This window comes from Bubalus kerabau, chromosome 8 (genome assembly GCF_029407905.1).
Source record: "Bubalus kerabau isolate K-KA32 ecotype Philippines breed swamp buffalo chromosome 8, PCC_UOA_SB_1v2, whole genome shotgun sequence".
Classification (NCBI taxonomy): Eukaryota; Metazoa; Chordata; class Mammalia; order Artiodactyla; family Bovidae; genus Bubalus; species Bubalus kerabau.
In genome coordinates, this window is record NC_073631.1 from 70,352,827 (window position 1) to 70,372,753 (window position 19,927).

The 19,927-nt window shown below is 42.0% G+C and overlaps 1 protein-coding gene across 1 annotated transcript in view; it reads left to right on the plus strand.

Annotated features, from left to right (window-relative positions):
* Window positions 1-19,927, plus strand: part of CPVL (carboxypeptidase vitellogenic like) — a 128,128-nt gene that overhangs the window by 58,689 nt on the left and 49,512 nt on the right. The window contains exons 8-9 of the mRNA XM_055590504.1: window positions 13,612-13,734; window positions 14,300-14,431. Of these exons, the coding sequence (XP_055446479.1) occupies window positions 13,612-13,734; window positions 14,300-14,431 (255 nt within the window). The remainder of the gene's footprint in view (window positions 1-13,611; window positions 13,735-14,299; window positions 14,432-19,927) is intronic.

Consider the following 19,927-nt stretch of genomic DNA (forward strand, 5'->3'; position numbering starts at 1 on the left):
GCAAGTTAATGGAACTAGGATCTTCCCTCTCTTCACCTTCTTTCTCCTTTTTCTAAACTGTCTAGAAAGGATATCCTGACTAATTAACTTCTTACACTTAAGTCTTTTTAAAAGACCGTTACCTAGTTAGGATTTTTTAGGACCTCTACCAGTAATTCCCTGCTGTTCCTTCCCTTTTAACCCATTTCAGAGGCAGCATGGGGAAGGGGGAAGGAAGCGACACCCCTGTCATTTTGGTAGCAACCTTGGAAAACACCCAGTCAGCAGAATGATCTGCTTAGAGTGTAATTCCTTGTCTTGTGAATAATGTGACAATGTTGTTAACCGTGATGTTGAACTTTTCAGCAAAGCTGCCAAATTTTCAATGAAAAACTTGACTTGTCTACTTCATGTCAGTCTGGTGATTTCATGCATGTAATTTCTGAATGTGTGCAGGAAAGGACAGTTTTCTTTTTACATTCTCTGCTGCCAGAATGAATACCTTTAAAGAAACCTGTGCCTTCAAAGTGATGAAGGAAGATGGGAATGAGGGGGCAGGGGCTAGGGTGGAGATGCACTTGCCAGGCAGTAGCATCTCTGTAAGAACCATGCAGGAGATGTTAAATCAGGGGGCACACCTTTTTCTAGAATGAAGAGCACTCAGTAGTGCCTGATGGTTTATTATTTGCAGAATGTGGTGTTTCTCTTTAGTTTGTTCCATCTGGTCTTCTGTTAAGACTAGGAGGAAGAATGGAGAAGTGGAAGGAATTCTGCGTTAATAATTAGGAGACCTGAGGTTCATTGCTGGCTTTGTCTCTCTCTGTATGATTCCAGACAATTTCTTGAACTTCTCTGGGCCTCTGCATTTCATCTTAGAATCAGAGGGTTGGTTTTTAAATTAGATCACTTCCAGGGATATTTTACTGGAGATGTTCAACAGTAGTTACCTAGACATACCCTTAAAGCATCTGTATATAAATGCAGTTTTAACATAACATCAACCCCACCCTCCCTGTGTCCACCACCAAAAAAAAATGTTGTAATAGATTCTCAAGAAAGGGAAATCTTTTCTCTTGTGAACTCTTAATTTCTTCATACTTTTGGGAGGGGTTGAAAATAATGCTGCTAGATTTGTAGAACTGTTCTTGGAAAAAACAATGCATAATCTCAGAAATGGTTTTCTGCTTCTCGTTGCAAATGTGAAAGTGTTAGTTGCTCAGGCATGTCTGACTCTTTGCGACTCTTTGGACTGTAGTCCACCAGGCTCCTCTGTCCATGAAATTCTCCAGGCAAGAATACTGGAGTAGATATCCATTCTCTTCTCCAGGGGATCTTCCCAACCCAGGGATCAAACCTGGGTCTCCCACAGGCGGATTCTTTACCATCTGAGCCACCAGGGAAGCCTATTGCAAATGTACTGGACCTAAATATCTTCCACTTTTGTGTGCTGTGAATGAGAGTAGCTTGTTGCTCTAAGCGACTTGAGCAGCTGTTCAGCACCCTGAATTTGTTGTAAAGGAGTCTGGAAGTAATAACAGTACCTTCTGTATAGGATTGTTTTGAGCATTTAATTAGATAATCCTCCTCAAATATTTAACAGAGTGACTGGCTGTAGAGAGTACCCAACACATGATGACTATTACTGCCATTCATGTTGAAAAGTTGGATCAATATATTATTGCTCCAAAGCATATGGCCTAATGCATGTAAGCAGGGGCTGAGATGTTTAAAGAGCTCTGCTCACTTGCTTTTGGGGTGTGGTGTTGTCTCCCCTCTTATTTTGAAATCATCTGTAAAAGAAGTTGTTCAGTTCATCAGAAGATGATGGTGGAGCTTAGCAGCTTTGGTTAGTAGCAAAATGGGTATGGACCAACTGAGGGCCCTCGCCCCTGCCGTGTGGACCATGGCGAGGCCACAACAAAGCGTGGTGTGGACCCACATTTGAAGCAGTAGAGAAGGAAGAATTGCTTTGTCTCCTTCCCTTCTCTCCACTTCTGCCTGGAACACCAACTGGAATTAATTTTCTCTAAAGAGAGACAAATGTGTCTGTAAATCACTCTCCTCGAGGCATGAAAAAAATGTACTTCAAAAAGAGAGACAAGCTGCATTTAATTCACATAATTAACTTTCTTCATAAGTGTTATCCTTTCTGAGCCAGTAACTATTAGTGAGATTGCTCTTTTTCATGAGGTTCAGACACTCTTTAGAATCCACTCAAATGTATATGGGCCCAGCTAGAAATTAAAGCAAAACAGCCCTGGTGCATGAAGGCAGGGAGGTGGCAGGAGGGAGGGGTCCATCCACTGTCCTCTTCGCCTGTGATTTTCAGTCCACTCATGGAAAAGATCCAGTGCTTAGGGGCGGTTGTGCCAATGGGTGGGATTGCTTGTGAATGGCATCTGAAAAACCTGAGCATCTCTTTTTGATCAGCAGGAGGTGGGCTGCTTTCCTTAGAAGCAGTTTGCAACCAGGGTTTATTTGAGGCAAAACTTTGAAGCTATTTAAAAATTAGCGAACTTAATAGGATACTTTATCTTCATCCACATGAGCAAAATTCTGCCGGGTTCAGAGTCTGATTTCTTCATTGAAATCATCATGGTCCAGTGGGTTCAGAGGGCAGGATCCCAGGAATCAAGAGCCAGGTTTGCTTTATTTGTTTCATACAATACTAGGCACAGTGTTTAATGGATGTTATAGAGAGGCTTCGAGAAAGGCATTTGCCAGATAAAATAAAAATATCTATGAGACTTCTCTCTGGCTTTTTTTGGTCTCCCTTTCATGGTTCTTCTCTCCCTCTACAGTGCCGTAACTCCCCCTCTCAGCCTTCCTTTCCTTGGCTGTATGGTGTTTGGTCCTACTTCTCCCATGCTTCCTCCATCCCCATCTTGATTATTCTGTTTCTCTCCCCAATTCTGACCTGTTACCAGCTCACTGTCCATTAGAGAAAATTAGATTAAGCGTACTCCCAGCATGCTGCTGCTGATTAGTCGCTTCAGTTGTGTCCGACTCTGTGTAATACTATTGACTGCAATTCACCAGGCACCTCTGTCCATGGGATTCTCTAGGCAAGAGTACTGAAGGGGATTGCCATGCCCTTCTCCAGGGGATCTTCCTGACCCAGGGATCGAACTCGCGTCTCCTGCATTGTTGGCAGATTCTTTATCACAGAGCCACCAGGGAAGCCTCTTCCCAATATACTTGTCTTTGAATAGAGGACAGAGCCTAAGCCATAGAAGGATACTTGTAATAGGGGAATTTCAAGCACTGACACACTTGTAAAGGGGCAGGCTGGGAGAACTATCCAAGCAATAGGTTTATACTTGTTTATGAAAGCCACACCTTTGTCTTAGCCCAGCCTTGTGATCCTTGAATTTGGTAGTTAGAAGGGGACCTTCTGGAGAAGGAAATTACAACCCAGTCCAGTATTCTTGTGGGAAATTCCAAGAACAGAGGAGCCTGGCAGGCACACTGGTTGGACACAACTGAGCAACTAAACTACAACAAAGGGGATCTTCTGAAGTGTTTAGTCCCTTTGTTTTATTTGTAGATCTTACTTGAGGATATTTATTGAGAGTGGATCATATGACAGGCATGATGCTGAGCACAGTTTCATGCATTTCCTTATTTAATCCTCACAACTGCCTTATGAAGCTAGCGCTGTTATCGTCATACCCATTTTACAGCTGAGATAAATGAGGCTTGGAGAGGTTACAAGCTCATCCAGCCCAGAATTAGAACCTAAGCAGCCAGACTCCAGAACCCAAGGACTGTGGTCAAGGGACAAGCTAAGGATTGTAACCCCCTTCATGGAGATGCTTTCTAAGCCTGGCTGCACTCTCCTCTCAAACTGCACTGTCTCCGGAACCCACCTATTCCCACAGAATAGATCTGTCTGTACAAGGGAGTCAAACATCCTTTCCATATTTTGTGCAGTCTCTAAGGGTTACTGCTGCTGCTAAGTTGCTTCAGTTGTGTCTGACTCTGTGCGACCCCATAGACAGCAGCCCACCAGGCTCCTCTGTCCCTGGGATTCTCCAGGCAAGAGCACTGGAGTGGGTTGCCATTGCCTTCTCCACTAAGGGTTACTAACCTAACCTTATACAAACAGTAAAGAAGTTCCCAGCTTCTTGGATATTTCTGTCTTTCTGGCCAAGACTTCATTTTAATCATAAAGGCTTGGCTTTGATCATAAAGTTTTATGGGGTAAATGGAGGTTTCAAATGATCTAAAGGCTTGAAGTCCTTGGAATGTAATTATTTCTCAAAGAGTGGAGCTTGCTGAATTTTATTAGATAACATTTGAGCTGCTTTAACTCTTGAGCTCATGACAGATGTCTATTTTGTTATGTTCTTCTGACTTGCCAATATTTTCTTTTAGAATTGAAAACGGATTTTGACTATTTAATGTGTTTAATATTAGAAAAGTCAAGATTTAAGCTGCAACCTGAAGAACTGAATGGGGGCATATGGAAATGTTTGCAAATTGGGCCTCAGGCTTTTGGATAGCATATCTAAGTCAAATCAGCACATATTTACTGATTCTTTAGTTACATGGAAAAGAAGACGAGTAAATCAGAAGTAATTATAAACTTTGTCTGAAGTGAGCTACCGTGCTGGACCAAGCAGCATGGCGACACAAATAATACCTGATTGGAGGAGATGTGTAGGCTGAGGACCGGAAATACTAAATTAAATCTGTTATGCACAGCTTCAGCCTACTGAGTTCTATCTACAGTGAGCAAATGAAGTATTCAGTTTGTTGACTGTGGTCCAGTATGTTCATGCTCTTTATTTAAAAGTTGAATTAACTACAGTCTCTAAACAAAAGTGTTTACTCCTCTGATCGAATCACCTGGCTTCAAGCTGGGTATGAATTTCTCTAAAATCGGCACCAAGGCCAGAGTTACGGGGAGGTAAGGTGCATCTTTTTCACTTATTGTAGTCACTGATGGAATTATTTTTTAAAGAAGCATCATCTCAAAACAAAATAGAAATATATCATTTGGAAGGCAGTAGATACTTTTTCATAAATTTATGTGACTAAAAGTTGGAAACAGATCAAAATGTTTTTCTTATATGTCTATTCCTGTAGATTCTGCATTTCTTTTTAAGCCCATAGTCAAGAGAAATAGCTATTTAGATAAAATCATATTAGAAGCCCCCCCCCACTTTTTTTTAATCACAGCAATGTGGTCTTAAAATTAGATGATGCACGGTCTAGCAATGTCTAGGAAGTTGTAGAGATTACCACAATCTGTTGTGTAGCAACTGAAGTTCTAGTTTTCCCCATTCATTAATTTTCTGAACTAGGTTTGTTAAGGCTACCCCTTTTCTCTCTTCAGTAGAAATAATGGTGCTGAGTGAAGTAAGATTCTATCCCAAGGCTAGATGAAGTCAAGGTTGTCCTAGCATAATCCGGTCCTATTGACTGCTGTGTCCTGTGTGACTCCATGCAGCTTAGGCTTTTCACCAATTTTTGTGGTAAAATTCTCTTCAAGGCATGTCCCCCTCTTAAAGGCATGTTCACTTTGATCACCCTCACACATGGGAGTAACTCCACCACAATCTGTGCTTGGGGACAGCTAGACGACATGAAACTGGTGTGACTCTGTCCACAAGGAGAGCTCACCTGTTTTTTTCCCGAGCGTGGAAGGGTTCTCACCAGCCCTGAAGTGAATTCTTGAGGTACGTTCAGCCACCTGGAGTGGCTGGGGACTTGGTGACAGAGCAGGGAAAAGGGCGGTGATGACCTGACGTTCCTCATTGTGTCATTGCTGAAGCTGACAACGGCCTTTTTCCACTTCCAAGCAGAGGTAAGGGGCTAGGGCCAGTAAATAGTGACACTTGGCAACCAGATTTAAAAGCCATTGCTCATTATCACGGATAAAGTTTCTGTAAGTTTTACCATAAAAGGTACACTTAGAAGCAAGTCACAGAATGACTATAACGGCGTCTACTTTAGTAAGAAATGTAGACGACGGAGAGTAGCTTACACAATGGTAACTGCTAACATATGTGAAGTTTCTGTCAGAGGACATTGTTTCCATTAAAGTGTTATTCTCTGACATGGTTTTTTTTTTCTTCTGGAGGAGCTGATTGAAACTTGATTTTTAGATATAATTTTTTTTTCCTTCCTTAAAAGTAACCGGGTGGCAGGCCTGCAGTAAGTCTGCTGTGAATGTTGTTGAAACATGTAAGAAGGGAGAGATTCCGACGGAATACACAATTACAAGTTTCTTTAAGTCCAATTGCATTGTGCTTTTACACATCTGGATAATTAACCAAGCATTACATTCTCTCTAGACTATTTTTACGAGTACAGTATGCTCCTAACATGATTTCCATTAGGCTGTTCCAAACATCATTTAAGAACTCAGAAAGATTGCAGACCAAGATTCAAAACCACTGTTCAACTGTAATGTTGAGACCTTTTTCTCTCGTGGGAGAAATAAAAGATTGAGAGCTGAATTCTGAGATCCTTCTGATGTCAGAGGAAAAGTCTAGGTTTGTTGCTCCTTTAAGCTCCAACAAATACAAGCACAAACAAACATACACTAATTATCTCTGGCCCTTCTTGCCAGGGGTGAGCTCAAAATGTGGTCACTGTGGAGCAGAGGAACCATATCAGGATAGTGCTGGAAATCGCAACTTCTTTAAATATTGGAAAGGAGTAATTACTAGGGGCAGACTAAAATCCTGACATGTTGATTGCTAATCGAGTTTGAATTATTATGATGGTTAAATATATTTATCTGACTAAGTTCCTCATTTGAAGGTCACTGCTGAATTCTAAAATAGTATGTGTTCAGATAGTTTCTGGCCACACTTTTCCTCTTTCCTTTTATAATTGCTTTGATGCTGTTCCGAGCTTTAATGAGGCCAGGGTCTGATCCGAAAGTAGAAGGTTAGTGTTAACTCATAGACTTCAGGAACTTCCTTGGCCAGCTGCTGCCCACATTGGTAAACCCCAGCCAGAGATCAGAGAAACCACAGGGCTGATAATTGTGGTTGTTGTTGCTTTATTTGTTGTTATGGGTAGAACTCAGAACAAAAGAGGCAAGAGTTCATAAAATTACAGTATCATAACTATAAGTCCTAAGGGGCTAAATAGTCCATTTCTGATCCATAAGACAACCACACCTAATTTATCCCCGCAGAGTCTGGGCTTCTATTCTATTTAAAATCATATCTGGAAAAGGGAAAACTGGGTAAAATCAAATCGGTTCAGTTCAGTTGCCTCAGTCGTATCCGATTCTTTGCGACCCCATGAACTGCAGCATGGCAGGCCTCCCTGTCCATCACCAACTCCTGGAGTCCACCCAAACACATGTCCATTGAGTCGGTGATGCCATCCAACCATCGGATGCTCTGTCGTCCCCTTCTCCTCCTGACCTCAATCTTTCCCAGCATCAGGGTCTTTTCACTTGATTTATTGTCTGGTTATCTTTTAAAGTGCTCTCAGTGGTCAGAGAATTGTTAAATCGAGAAATAAATGGTTCAGAAAGAATAAACAAATCTAATCTTGAAAAATAAAGAAAGAAATGTGTCTCAGCAAGGAGAATGAAAATAATTGAGATTTCATTATAATGTTTCACTGTCCATTTTCCATAAAATAATCCTATAATTGTCTACTGTTTTGACAGTCTGAGTCACTCAACCAGTGGAATGATTAATGAAAACAACAGGGAAGGATTTGTCACCCTGACACAGGGCAAGGAAGTGTGTGAGTCATTAAAAAGCAAAAACCGAGGCAAACATCATCACTGCCAGGTTAGCAGATATGGACTGAACATTGAGGAATCTGTTTTGGACGTGGTTATATTACTACCCATGCCTGCCTGCTAAGTTGCTTCAGTCGTGTCCAACTCTGCAACCCTATGGACTGTAGCCAGCTAGGCTCCTCGCTCCACGGGATTCTCGAGGCAAGAGTACTGGAGTGGGTTGCCATGCCCTTCTCCAGGCAATCCTCCCAACCCAGAGATCGAACCTGCATCTCTTTTGTCTCCTGCATTGGCAGGTGGGTTCTTTACTACTAGCACCACCTGGGAAGCCACTTATATGAACTACCTATATACATATATATATATATGTACACACACGTATAGTGACTGCAGAGTGCATGTGTGCTCAGTCGTGTCTGATTCTTTTTTTTTAATTTTAATTGGAGGCTAATTACTTTACAATGTTGTGGTGGTTTTTGCCACACATCAACGTGAATCAGCCACGGGGGCACATGTGTCCCTCCATCCTGAACCCCCCTCCCACCTCCCTCCCCACCCCATCCCTCTGGGTTGTCCCAGAGCACTGGCTTTGAGCACCCTGCTTCATGCATCAAACTTGCACTGGTCATCTATTTTACATATGGTAATATACATGTTTCTATGTTATGTTCTCAAATCATCCCACCTCCGCCTTCTCCCACATAGTCCAAAAGTCTGTTCTTTATGTCTGTGTCTCTTTTGCTGTCTCGCATATAGGGTTGTTGTTACTATCTTTCTAAATTCCATATATACATGCTTTAATATACTATATTGGTGTTTCTCTTTCTGACATACTTCACTCTGTATACTAGATTCCAGTTCCATCCACCTCATTAGAACTGACTCAAATGCATTTGTTTTTATAGCTGAGTAATATTCCACTGTGTATATGTACCACAACTTCCTTATCCATTTGTCTGCTGATGGACATCTAGGTTGCTTCCATGTCCTAGCTATTGTAAACCATGCTGCGATGAACACTGGGGTACATGTGTCTCTTTCAGTCCTGGTTTCCTCGGTGTGTATGCCCAGCAGTGGGATTGCTGGGTCATATGGCAGTTCTAGATCCAGTTTTTTAAGGAATCACCACACTCTTCTCCAGAGTGGCTGTACTAGTTTGCATTCCCACCAACAGTGTAAGAGGGTTCCCTTTTCTCCACACCCTCTCCAGCATTTATTGTTTGTAGACTTTTTGATGACAGTCATTCTGACCAGTGTGAGATGGCACCTCATTTTGGTTTTGATTTGCATTTCTCTGATAATGAGTGAGTTTGAGCATCTTTTCATGCATTTATTAGCCATCTGTATGTCTTCTTTGGAGAAATGTCTGTTTAATTCTTTGGCCCACTTTTTGATTGGGTCATTCATTTTTTTGGTTTTGAACTCCATGGGCTGCTTGTATATTTTGGAGATTAATTCCTTGTCAGTTTCATTTGCTATTATTTTCTCCCTTTCTGAAGGCTGCCTTTTCACCTTACTTATAGTTTCCTTCATTGTGAAAAAGCTTTTAAGTTTAATTAGGTCCCATTTGTTTATTTTTGTTTTTATTTCCATTACTCTGGGAGGGGGTCATAGAGGATCTTGCTGTGATTTATGTCAGAGTGTGTTCTTCCTTTGTTTTCCTCTAAGAGTTTTATAGTTTCTGGTCTTACATTTACATCTTTAATCCATTTTGATTTTCTTTTTGTGTATGGTGTTAGAAAGTATTCTAGTTTCATTCTTTTACAGGTGGTTGACCAGTTTTCCAAGCACCACTTGTTAAAGGGATTGTCTTTTCTCCATTGTATATTTTTGCTTCCTTTGTCAAAGATAAGGTGTCCATAGGTGTGTGGATTTATCTCTGGGCTTTCTATTTGGTTCCATTGATCTATATTTCTGTCTTTGTGCCAGTACCATACTGTCTTGATGACTGTAGATATATGTTTGATTCTTTGCAACCCCTTGGACTATAGCCTGCCAGGCACTTTTGTCTATGGAATTTTCCAGGCAAGAATACCAGAGCAGTTGCCATTTCCTACTCCAGGGGATCTTTTCGACCCAGGAATTGAACCTGCATCTCTTGAGTCTCCTGCGTTGGCAGACGGATATATATATATTTTACCACTGAGCCACCCAGGAAGCCCAATAAAACAAAATAAAACTACCCATTTCACTTTCTTATTTTCTGTAAGTGATCCACTTGGCAAGTGTGCAGTGGCTAAATCCAAGAGTGGGTCCCAGTTTTGGGGACCAGAGACTCGCCATCATTTCAGGACCGTTGATTGAAATGTGATTTGATGTGAGACATGGGAAGAGTGGAGGCAGCGAAGCCCGGATAGAATTCCAAGTGGGCATATGACTGAAAGGGCACAGACCTTTGTTTTCATGATTTTAAAATATAGGAAGATAATGTTAACTTTACATTGGCTCAAATTAGAGTAAGGGAAATAACATGTTCATAGTAGATGCTCGGAAACTGAGAGGGTGTTCCTTCTTAATCTCCTGCCTGAATATATCTCAGAGATGCATGATGATCGCAAGGGGGAAGGGGCCATAAAAATGTGACTGTTTTAGTCTAGATTTGTCATCACTGCCTATAAAATACACACTCTTCTATCTCTGAAAAAGGCAAGCGAGGGGTTTTATTGCCAGGTCTTATAACAAGACAACTTGAGTGATAACATCACTGGAATGTATACTTTTTTAGCATTTGTACTAATTTGCAATAGAGAAAAAAAATGTTTAGAAATGTCAGACGAGTCATTCATTTATCAGATGTCTTTTTACGTACCTAGTATGTGCTGGGCAATGTACACATGGTAGAAATAATAAGCCATGAAAATGGTAAACTTAGCCTTAATCACATATGAGTCAAGTTTTCCATAATATATTTTTTAAAGAAATTGTGTTTTGTGATTTATTTATTTTTGTGTCTACTCAAAGGTATCTATCTTGATACCTTTGACAGAAACGTTGCCGGATAAACCACCACTGAATGAAGAGTACATAATAGATCTTTACCAGTGAAATGATTATTCAAAAATGTTTGCTTTTGGGGGTCAATTTATAGAACTATTACTTGATACACTTACTGTCCCTAAAAAGAGAATATAGCAAAATTATACGAGCCAAATTTCAGACATGTAAACACATCTTGATAGCACCACATAGGGAAGTTAAAGTGTACTCGTGAGTATGTGCTGTGCAAGTCGCTTTAGTCATGTCCGACTCTGAGACTCTTTGGACTGTAGCCCCCCAGGCTCTTCTGTCCTTGGGGTTCTTCAGGCAAGAATATTGGAATGGGTTGCCATGTCCTCCTCCAGGGGATCTTCCTATCCCAGGAATTGAACCCGCATCTCTTACATCTCCTGCAGTGGCAGGTGGGTTCTTTACCACTAGTGCTACCTGGGAAGCCCACTCATGAGTACACTTTGACTCAACACTTTGCCTAAATAATTATTATTACAAGAGGAGTTCATTAGTGAGGTGATTTTATATAAACTATGGAAATTACATTCTTCTTTCATAATTTGGAGGTGGTTTAGGATTCAGAATAGGTCAGACCACATTTGGGGCTTCCCTGATAGGCCAGTGGTACAGAATCTGCCTGCAATACAGGAGACCGGGGTTCGATCCTTGGGTTGGGAAGATCCCCTGGAGAAGGGAAAGGCTACCCACTCCAGTACTCTCGCCTAAAGAATTTCATGGACTGTATAGTTCATGGAATCTCAAAGAGTCAGACACGACTGAGCAACTTTCACTTTCATTTTTAAAATTGGGCTTCCCTGGTGGCTCAGCGGAAAAGAATTTGTATGCAATGGCAGGAGACACAGGAGACATGGGTTCGATCCAGGGGACGGGAAGATCCACTGGAGAAAGGATAGGCTGCCTACTCCAGTATTCTTGGGCTTTCCTTGTGGCTCAGCTGGTAAAGAATCGCCTGCAATGCGGGAGACCTGGGATCGATCCTGGGTTGGGAAGATCCCCTGGAGAAGGGAAAAGCTACCCACTCCAGTATTCTGGTCTGGAAAATTCCATGGACTACAGGGTCGCAAAGAGTCAGACATGACTGAGCGACTTTCACTCACTCCTACACTCAGACAAGGTTTAATTCTGGCTCTACCACTTAACTTCTTTGAGCCCCAATGTCCTTACGTCGACATGGGAATAATAACTCCAGCATATGATTGTGGCATGGAATAAAAATGAAAACTTTCCAGAATTCTCAGACTGTGAACTTTGGAGCCCTGGAAAGCCTTGGAAATACTGTGAAAGTTCTACAGGTCCATATGTACCCACCTAATGCCTCTAGTCTATCCAAAACATATGTGCATTGCTGATTCTCAAAGGCATGTAAGTTAATTCAGAATTCATTCATTCAGCAGCTGTTTATTGAGCACGCACAAAAACACAGCACCAGGCACAGGGAAAGCATTCATAAACAAAATAGACATATCTGTGTTCATGGGTCTTCTGTTCTAGTGTGGGTAGAGGATAACAATGCACAAGATAATAAAAGTCTGTTGGAGAATGATAAAGATTAAGATGAAAAAGGAGAGAAAGGGAGTATAAAATATCAAAAAGTAGTGTTAGGGAGGGCAACTCTGAGAAAGGCTCACTTAAGGAAGTGAGGGAGTTAACCAGATGGATATCCGGGAAAGAGCATTCCAGGGACAGGAACAGCTAATGCAAGGGAAGGAATAGTGCATATCACAGTTAAGATTTGGTCTGAGAGGGGCTGGAGATGATGAGGAAGAGGACAGTAGAGGATAATATGAGGGAAGTGACCAAATCATGTCAGCCCTTATGCCTCAGAAAAAGGACTTGGCTTTTGCTTTGAGGGAGATGGGAAGTCATTAGCGGGTTTGAGCAGAGGAGTTGCTTGATCTTATTTGACAGACCACTGTCTTGAAATTAAACTGGAAGAGCAAAAACAGAGGCCCATTGAGGAGGCTACTGCAAGAATCTAGGTGAGAGATGATGGTGACCTGGGGCAAGGTAATAAAGTACGGATGTGGAAAGACACTGGATTCTGCATTTGTCTTGATAGAATAGGTAGAGTTGATGAGATTCACTGATGGACTTTTGTGAGGTTTGAGTGAAAGAGGACAAGGCCAAGTGTGTTGGCCTGAGCAGTTAGAAGAACAAAGTTAACATTAATGGAAAGAGAGGCTGCAGGGAGGGTTGGAGGGTTGGAGCTTCATTTTGAACATAGGAAGTTTAATACTAGACACACAAGTGGAGATGTCAGGAAGGCAGCTTTTTCATGGAAAGAATACAGAACTATTTTTAAATATCACAACCAATAATAGCTCTTTTCAGCATAATCTAAAAGAAGAATTATTATCATGTTTATGTCCACAAAATATTTCAAAATTTAAAAAGAGCCTTTTACTGTAAAAGGCTGAAAACAGAGGTAAGTTCAAGTGGCCAATAAATATAATTTTTCCTTTTCCTCTTCCTTTAATACATGTTGATTTCAAATTTTGGCATCATTATACAGATTTTGAAATCTTAACTTTGGCTTTTAGGTTTTTTTTTTTAAAATAAAGCTTGCAATGGAACTTTCTGGTAAGAGAAACCCTAAGGATGGCAGAATTGTGTTCACTGGTGTCCATGTTACTTTCTTTTGGAAAGAAATTAGGACGTTCACTTAGTACTTTGTGCTTCGGACCTGTAACTTGCACGTCACTTGGTACTGTTGGGGATGACAAAAGAAGGAAGGGACTGAGCTCAGCGCTGCTGTGAAATTTGCAGTGTGAGGTTAAGAATAAAATGCATGGTGCAAGTCTTGTGGAAATCCTGCTTGTTTGATTGTGATTTTAATTCACCTAACTGTGCCATTTTAGCAGCACCGATATATGATGGTTTGTTCTAATGTCTGCCCTTCTCAGTCTTACGCTGGGAAGTATGTGCCAGCCACCGCCCACTACATCCACATACTCAACCCTGTGACGACGATGAAGATCAACCTGAAGGGAATTGCTCTCGGAGACGCATATTTTGATCCCAAGTCGGTAGGTGGCTCTTCTTTCCTTTCCATTTTGTTCCTTAAGGAGATGCAATCCCCTTTAATCAGACAGAGGCTCCTCTTAACCCTAGAGACCTAACTTCATAAAGGGAAATACTGTTCCTTGAATGACTAATGATTTAAATCTTCTAATTTTTACCAAATGTTCTATGGTGTCAACTTACTGTGTCAGCCTAGGTTGGCTGAGTGCAAGCGTCAGTGTGTGTGTGCCTGTGCTTGGTGTGTTTGTGTGTATTTTGTGTATGTATGTGTTATATGGGTGTGTGTGTGTGTGTTGTGTGGTTATGTGGTATATGTGTGTATGTGTGTTTGTGTGGTATATTTGCATATGTTGTGTGGTAGGTGATGCCTGTGACGTATGTTTGTGTGTTTGTATGTTTTATGTCTGTGTGGGTGTGGTGTATTGTGTATGCATTGTGTGTGTTGTGTGTGTGTGTGTTGTCCCGCTCCACTAATTAACAAGTTACAGAGGGTTATTTCTCAAGCAGATGGGCTCCCCTCACATCCCTTTCTTTCCCTGTCGTGTCTGTGTTTGCCTCTTTTCTCCTCAGATCATAGAGGGCTACCCATCATTCCTGTTCCAAATTGGCTTGTTGGATGAGCAGGAGAAAAAGTACTTCCAGAAGCAATGCAATGACTGCGTGAAATTCATCCACCAGGAGAAGTGGCTTCAAGCCTTTGAAGTGAGTTCTGGGTCCCGCGCTGCCCTGGAGCAATAAGCACCATCTGAGAAGGTCCTGGAAGCACTGGGGTGCCTGGCCTGGTGTTTTATTGTTAGAGAAGCTGTATCCGGGGTGCTGTCACAGGTCAGGAGGCGAGACGAGTGGGCTCATAAGGAAGAAAAGGACCATCTGGGTTTCTTTGAATTTACTTTGGCAATATTTTAAACCTGAGCTCACCTCGGGGTGTTTATATAACTGTGTCTTTCATTAACTATTTTGATTTCTGTACATGCTGTGTCGCCCTCGAGGCACCCTACTATAGGGAAATCAGAAGAAAGGCAACCTGGAAAGTGGATGCATATGCGTCCACATGTGCTCTAAGCCCTTCAGAGGGGAATATCCGCACACGGGGCTCCAGCTGGGGAGGTGGCCGCAGTTTAACAAATGTCACATGTGCCTGTGTGTCTGGAACAAAGAGTATAAACGGTGGTGTGGTCGTTTGCAACTTTTGCAAAGAGCTGTTGGCTTTTGTGAATATCATCACATCACTCCTAAAATTGAATTTGAGGATCCAATAATATGATTATGTTCTTGAACCATTTTTTTTTTTTTGGTTGTTTAAAACCTAAGACTCTACTAAATATTAGGATACGGGGGGGACTTTGTTTGCTGGCCTGTGCGAACAAAGATCATGTGTAAGCAGTCTTCCTTGGGGGTTATGCCACCTTTGCCATAAAGCCATGATGTTTGACCCAGTAAATGTGGTGTGACTGAATTTTGAGGCCTTTAATCTTGTTATTGAAAGCACAGCCTGTCACCGTTAACCTAACAGCATTGTTATTATTAAAGCTGAGGCCTGATATTAATAGACTTAAGGCACTGCAGGTCAGCTGGTTCAGATCAAAACAGGAGACATACAAATTTATGGAGAAGAGTGGGGTAACAAAATGATGCTCCGTTTTACAAATAGGGTGCCAGGGCACTACCTGAAAATCCCCAGGGAGTGATGCTGTGAATTCTGACAGCAGCAAGCTGTGTGAGTGCTGGAGCTCAGGAAGTCCTGGGTCACTCTGCAGGACGCTGGTGGGCTCCCCTTTCTGCTCCAGGACCCTTGATATGGCTGCAGTGTGCATACAGGATTTCTTATGCAATTGTGAATGTGACGGAAGAAAGATCTTATTGGAGACATGCTGGGTCATTCTTCAACTCACAATCACAGTATTTTCAAGACTGGTTTTAGGCTATTTACTGTGGTAGGCAGGAAGGGTAAAAAGGACTAAACTTTCAGAATTTAGAATTAATATGAAATATAACATTGGATGAGGCCCATCTGCACATGAGACATGCGATGTGTTTTTGAAGAAGCATACAGGGATTAAGCAATATCAAGAACAAGAACATTTGATAGCTTCAAAGGAATAAAGAGGGACTTCTCTGGCAGTCCTGGGGCTTCCCTAAGAGCTTAGTTGGTAAAGAATCTGCCTGTAATGCAGGAGACCCTGGTTGGATTCCTGGGTCAGGAAGATCCACTGAAGAAGGGATAGGCTACCCACTCCAATATTCTTGGGCTTCCCTTGTGGCTCAGCTAGTAAAGAATCTGCCTGCAATGGGAGGACCTGGGTTTGATGCCTGGGTTGGGAAGATTCCCTGGAGAAGGGAAAGGCTACCCACTCCAGTATTCTGGCCTGGAGATTTCCATGGATCGTATGGTCCATAGGGTTGCAAAGAGTCAGACATGACTGAGTGACTTTCACTTTCCCTGGCAGCCCAGTGGTTAAGACTTTGCTTTCCAATGCAGGGGGTGGGTGTGAGATCCATGGTGGGGGAGCTAAGATCCCACATGCCTCACGGCCAAAATACCAAAACATGAAACAGAAGCAGTATTGTAACAGATTCAATAAAGACTTGGAAAATGGTCCACATTTTTTTTTTTAAAAAAAGGTATGGGGGATAAATAAAGCAGATAGATGTCTGTGGTGCATGCTCCAGCAGCAGCCTAAGCACCCACGGAATTAGTGAAACTGTTGAGAAGTTTAGGTGTTTTGTATATTCCGAGACAATGAGAAAATGGCATATGAGGTCTCTCCCAAACCAGATTCACCAGAAAAAAGAGAACCACATCCCCACCCCAAAATCCTGAAGGTATGCAATGTCTCTGTGGATCACTGGTCCAAAATCTTGAGTGATAAATGAAAACGCTTTTGCTTTTTCAAGGGAAATAAAATGATACTTAGGTAAGTCAGCAGGTAGTGGGAAAATGTGTTTCAACTTATGCAATCAGTTCAGTTCAGTTCAGTCACTCAGTCGTGTCAGACTCTTTGCGACCCTGTGGACTGCAGAATGCCAGGCTTCCGTGTTGATCATCAACTCCCAGAGCTTACTCAAACTCATGTCCATCGAGTCGGTAATGCCATCTAACCATCTCATCTTCTGTCATCCCCTTCTCCTCCCGCCTTCAATCTTTCCCAGCATCAGGGTCTTTTCTAATGAGTCAACTCTTCGCATGAGGTGGCCAAAGTATTGGAATTTCAGCTTCAGCGTCAGTCCTTCCAGTGAATATTCAGGACTGATTTCCTTTAGGATGGACTGGTTGGATCTCCTTGCAATCCAAGGGACTCTCAAGAGTCTTCTCCAACACCACAGTTCAAAAGCATCAATTCTTCAGTGCTCAGGTTTCCTTATAGTCCAACTCTCACATCCATACATGACTACTGAAAAAACCATAGCTTTGACTAGACAGACCTTTTTTGGCAAAGCAATGTCTCTGCTTTTTAATATGCTGTCTAGGTTGGTCATAACTTTTCTTCTAAGGAGCAAGCGTCTTTTAATTTCATGGCTGCAGTCACCATCTGCAGTGATTTTGGAGCCCCCCCAAATAAAGTCTCTCACTGTTTCCACTGTTTCCCCATCTATTTCCCATGAAGTGATGGGACTGGATGCCATGATCTTAGTTTTTTGAATGTTGAGTTTTAAGCCAACTTTTTCACTCTCCTCTTTCATCTAAAGGCTCTTTAGTTCTTCTTTGCTTTCTGCCATAAGTGTGGTGTCATCTGCGTATCTGAGGTTATTGATATTTCTCCCAGCGATCTTGATTCCAGCTTGTGCTTTTTCCAGCCCAGCATTTCTCATGATGTACTCTGCATATAAGTTAAATAAGCAGGGTGACAATATACAGCCTTGATGTACTCTTTTCCCTATTTGGATCCAGTCTGTTGTTCCATGTCCAATTCTAACTGTTGCTTCTTGACCTGCATACAGATTTCTCAGGAGACAGGTCAGGTGGTCTGGTATTCCCATTTCTTGAAAAATTTTCCACAGTTTCTTGTGATCCACACAGTCAAAGGCTTTGGCATAGTCAATAAAGCAGTAGTAGATGTTTTTCTGGAACTCTCTTGCTTTTGCAATGATACAACAGATGTTGGCAATTTGATCTCTGGTTCTTCTGCCTTTTCTAAATCCAGCTTGAACATCTGGAAGTTCATGGTTCATGTACTGTTGAAGCCTGGCTTGAAGAATTTTGAGCATTACTTTGCTAGTGTGTGAGATGAGTGCAATTCTGTGGTAGTTTGAGCATTCTTTGGCATTGCCTTTCTTTGGGATTGGAATGAAAACTGACCTTTTCCAGTCCTGTGGCCACTACTGAGTTTTCCAAATTTGCTGGCATATTGAGTGCAGCACTTTCACAGCATCATGTTTTAGAATTTGAAATAGCTCAACTGGAATTCCATCACCTCCACTAGCTTTGTTCGTAGTGATGCTTCCTAAGGCCCCCTTGACTTTGGACTCCAGGATGTCTGGCTCTAGGTGAGTGTTCATGCCATCATGATTATCTGGGTCATGAAGATCTTTTTTGTACAGTTCTTCTGTGTATTCTTGGCACCTCTTCTTAATATCTTTCGCTCTGTTAGGTCCATACCATTTCTGTCCTTTATTGACCCCATCTTTGCATGAAATGTTCCCTTGGTATCTCTAATTTTCTTGAAGAAATCTCTAGTCTTTCCCAATCTGTTGTTTTCCTCTATTTCTTTGCATTGATCACTGAGGAAGGCTTTCTTATCTTTCCTTGCTATTCTTTGGAATTCTGCTTTCAAATGGGTATATCTTTCCTTTTCTCCTTGGCCTTTTGCTTCTCTTCTTTTCACAGCTATTTGTAAGGCCTCCTCAGACAACCATTCTGTCTTTTTTTATTTCTTTTTCTTGGGGATGGTCTTGATCCCTATCTCCTGTACAATGTCACGAACCTCCATCCATAGTTCTTCAGGCACTCTGTCTATCAGATCTAATCCCTTGAATCTATTTCTCACTTCCACTGTATAGTCATAAGGGATTTGATTTAGGTCATACCTGAATGGTCTAGTGGTTTTCCCTACTTTCTTCAATTTAAGTCTGAATTTGGCAATAAGGAGTTCATGATCTGAGCCACAGTCAGCTCCTGGTCTTATTTTTGCTGATTGTATAGAGCTTCTCCATCTTTCCTTCTCCATCATTACTTTGCCAACAAAGGTCTGTTTAGTCAAAGCTATGGTTTTTCCAGAAGTCATGTATGGATGTGAGAGTTGGACTATAAACAAAGCTGAGCACCGAAGAATTGATACTTTTGAACTGTGGTGTTGGAGAAGACTCTTGAGAGTCCCTCAGACTGCAAGGAGATCCAACCAGTCCATTCTAAAGGAGATCAGTCCTGAATGTTCATTGGAAGGACTGATGCTGAAGCTGAAACTCCAATACTTTGGCCACCTGATACGAAGAACTGACTCTTTGGAAAAGACCCTGATGCTGGGAAAGATTGAAGGTGGGAGGCGAAGCAGACGACAGAGGATGGATGGCATCAATGGATGTGAGTAGGGAGGCCTGGCATGCTGCAGTCCATGGGGTCATAAAGAGTCAGACTGAGCGACTGAGCTACTGAACTCACTCACTCCCTCCCTCAGTCTTAGTCTTCTCTGAATAGTTATCTTGTTCTCTTTACCTTAGCTGCTTATTCCCTTTTCCACCTGCAAAAAAATGCCAGCAATCACTTCATAATCTCAGATGCAACAGATTCAAACTCTTCCGCCACCTGCCACCTCTGGTCCTCCCAGCTCACTTCTCCAAACATACCACTGTGAACTGTCACCCTACAACTGCATTGTCTTTTTTTTTTTTTTTTTTAAATTTTTAAACTGTACATAATTGTATTAGTTTTGCCAAATATTGCATTGTCTTTTGATCCACGGATGCTACTGCTCCTTCACGGCCCCCCACTCCTGCAGGTCTTAACCCAATGTAAACCCAAGCTCAGTCCCACATATTCTCAACCTGTGCCCCCTTTACATGTCCTCCAACTCCTTTGGCCAAACCGCAGTCCTGGCTAAATGCCCCTCTCCACCGCTTCATGCCTGCCATTGTGCAGCTCCACATGACCTGAGAAAAACACACCATGTGCCAATTGCTCTCACTCCCGGTTGATGACTGGGTTTTCAATGCCAGCAGTCCAAAGCTTATTTCCACCAGTTTCAAGCACCTGGAGGTATGTCT